General features: G+C 48.3%; 1 protein-coding gene across 1 annotated transcript in view; it reads left to right on the top strand.

Moving 5' to 3' along the window:
• Positions 1-3,042, top strand: part of Anos1 (anosmin 1) — a 39,121-nt gene that overhangs the window by 22,372 nt on the left and 13,707 nt on the right. Inside the window, exons 3-5 of the mRNA XM_013035420.1 lie at positions 1-75; positions 1,686-1,870; positions 2,722-2,851. Of these exons, the coding sequence (XP_012890874.1) occupies positions 1-75; positions 1,686-1,870; positions 2,722-2,851 (390 nt within the window). The remainder of the gene's footprint in view (positions 76-1,685; positions 1,871-2,721; positions 2,852-3,042) is intronic.

The following is a 3,042-nucleotide window of genomic DNA, read 5'->3' as shown; positions in this document are numbered from 1 at the left end:
ACTGCGCGGGCGCCCGCAAGTGCTGCGCCAACGGCTGCGGACGCACCTGCCAGGGCCCGCGGGCCCGCCTGCGAGGTGAGGGGGGGCGATCGATCGGGGATCGATGATGGGCGATCGATGATGGGGTATCGATCATTGGCGATCGATTATTGGTGATCGATGATTGGTTATTGGTTATCGACTATTGTGATCGATGATTGGTGATTGATTGATTTATCGGCCACTGGTGGGTTATTGATTTGGTATCGATTGGGGATCGATAATTGGTTATTGATTATTGGTTCTCGGTGATTGGTGATTGATGATTGGTTATTGATTGATTTATTGGCCAGTGATGGGTTATTAATTAGGTATCGATTGGGGATGGATAATTGGTGATTGATTATTGGTGATCGATTATTCATGATCGGTTGTTGGTTGTTGGTTGTTGATTAGTGATTTATTTATCGGCCACTGATGGATTATTGATTTGGTATCGATTGGTGATCGATTATTGGTGATCGAGTATTGGTGATCGATTATTGGTGATCGACGATTGGTTATGGATTAGTGATTTATTTATTGGCCAGTGATGGGTTATTGATTTGGTATGGCTTGGTCGTCGATCATCGATGAGTTATTGATTAGTTATTGATCTGAATAGTGTCGATTGGTTATCGATCAGTTATCGATTAGTGATTGATTGATTGGACAGTTATTGATTAGTGATTGCTTTATTTATTGACCAGTGATGGGTTATTGATTTAGAATCGACTGATGATCGATCAGTGATTGATCAGTTATTGATTAGTTATCGGTCTGTCTGGTATCGATTGGATATCTATTATCTATCAGTTATCCATTAGTGATTGATTTATTGGACAGTTATTAGTTGTTGATTAGTGATTGATTTATTGGCCACTGATGGGTTACTGATTTGGTATCGATTGGTTGTCGATCATAGGTCAGTTATGGATTAGTTATTGATCTGTCTTGTCTCAATTTATCGGTTGTCTATTATCAATGATCGATTAGTGGTTGGTGTATTGGCCAGTGATAGGTTATTGATTTGTTATTGGTTTATCTGCTATTGATTGGCCCGCTATGGGTTACTGATCTGTGATCGATGTATGGGTGACTGATCGATCGGGTGTGGATTGGTCATAGATTATCAATCGGTTAGCGATCGATCGGGTATCGATTATCGATTAGTGATCGATTTATTCATCATTGGCTATTGCCGTTCTGGTTATTGATCGGTTATCAATCGGGAATCGATTTATAGGTTATCGATTTATAGGTCCTAGATCAGTTATCGATTTGTCATTAGCTATCGCATAATCGGTTATTTATCAATCATCGATTGGTTATCAGTTATCGATTTATTAGACATGGGTTGTCGATTTATTATCGATCAATCGGGCATCAATTTAACGGTTATCGATTAGTTATCGATTTACCTGTTGTTGGTTATCGCATTATCGGTTATTGATCGATTATCGATCGGTTATCGATTTATCGGGTATCGATTGGTGATCGATTGATCGGTTATCGATTGGTCGATTACCAATTATCGATTTATTCATCACTGGCTATCGCATTATCGGTTGTTAATTGATTATCGATTGGTGATCGATTATCGATCAGTTATCGATCGGCTATCGGTTTCTGATTAGTGATCGATGCCTCGTTGGCTGCTCCCCCAGGCGTCCCCGCCAGGCCCAGGCAGGAGCTGAGATTCCGCGAGTTCGAGTCCGGGCGGCTGGAGCTGCGCTGGTCATCCAGGTCCAACGCGTCCCTCGAACCCGTGGTCTACGTGGTGCAGCGTCGATGGAACCGTGGGATCCACCCCAGCGAGGACGAGGCCACGCCGTGGCGGACGGTCACCCAGGTGAGACCCCGAAAACCCAAGGGGGAAAATCCATCCCCCCAACTCAGGACCCCTGGGGGAAATCCAAGATGGCGCCCTGGACCTCTTCACTCATCCAAGACCATTGGGAGACCCATTGCTCACATCCAACATGTCACCTTGGACCTGTTCCTTCCCCCCAACCTGGTCTCCCAACCCTGGAAAACCCATTGTTCAAATCCAAGATGGCGCCCTTGATCTCTTAATTTCAACAGAACCCGACTCCAGACATCCACGACCATTGGGAGACCCATTGCTCACATCCAACATGGCGCCCTGGACCTGTTCCTTCCCCCCAACCTGGTCTCCCAACCCTGGAAAACCCATTGTTGAAATCCAAGATGGCGCCCTTGATCTCTTAATTTCACCAGAACCCAACTCCAGACATCCACGAGCATTGGGAGACCCATTGCTCACATCCAACATGGCGCCCTGGACCTGTTCCTTCCCCCCAACGTGGACTCCCAACCCTGGAAAACCCATTGGTCAAATCCAAGATGGCGCCCTGGACCCCTTGATTTCAGCCAAACTGGATTCCCAGCACCTACGACCATTGGGAGACCCATTGCTCACATCCAACATGGCGCCCTGGACCTGTTCCTTCCCCCCAAACTGGCTTCCCAACCCTGGAAAACCCATTGGTCAAATCCAAGATGGCGCCCTGGACCTCTTAATTTCACCAGAACCCGACTCCCGCCATCCACAAGCATTGGGAGACCCATTGCTCACATCCAACATGGCGCCCTGGACCTGTTCCTTCCCCCCAACTTGGTCTCCCAACCCTGGAAAACCCATTGGTCAAATCCTTCATTTCTTTTCCTTCCTCCCCGCAGACCACCGAGGAACACGCGCAGCTGGACGACATCCGGGCCACGCGCTGGTACCAGTTCCGGGTCGCAGCCGTCAACAGCCATGGCACGCGGGGGTTCACCGCCCCCAGCAAGCACTTCCGGTCCTCCCGAGGTCAGAGGGGTCGTGACCCCTGGACAGGGGTCGGGGGGGGAAGGAAGGAGGGAAGGAAGGAAGGAAGGAAGGAGGGAAGGAAGGAGGGAAGGAAGGAAGGAAGGAGGGAAGGAAGGAAGGAGGGAAGGATGGAAGGAAGGAGGGAAGGAAGGAAGGAGGGAAGGAAGGAAGGAATGAAGGAGGGAAGGAAG

The sequence above is a fragment of the Dipodomys ordii genome, unplaced genomic scaffold (assembly GCF_000151885.1).
Source record: "Dipodomys ordii isolate 6190 unplaced genomic scaffold, Dord_2.0 Scaffold210, whole genome shotgun sequence".
NCBI lineage: Eukaryota > Metazoa > Chordata > Mammalia > Rodentia > Heteromyidae > Dipodomys > Dipodomys ordii.
Note: the sequence above shows the minus strand (reverse complement) of the source record. Positions and strands in the feature narration are given on the sequence as shown.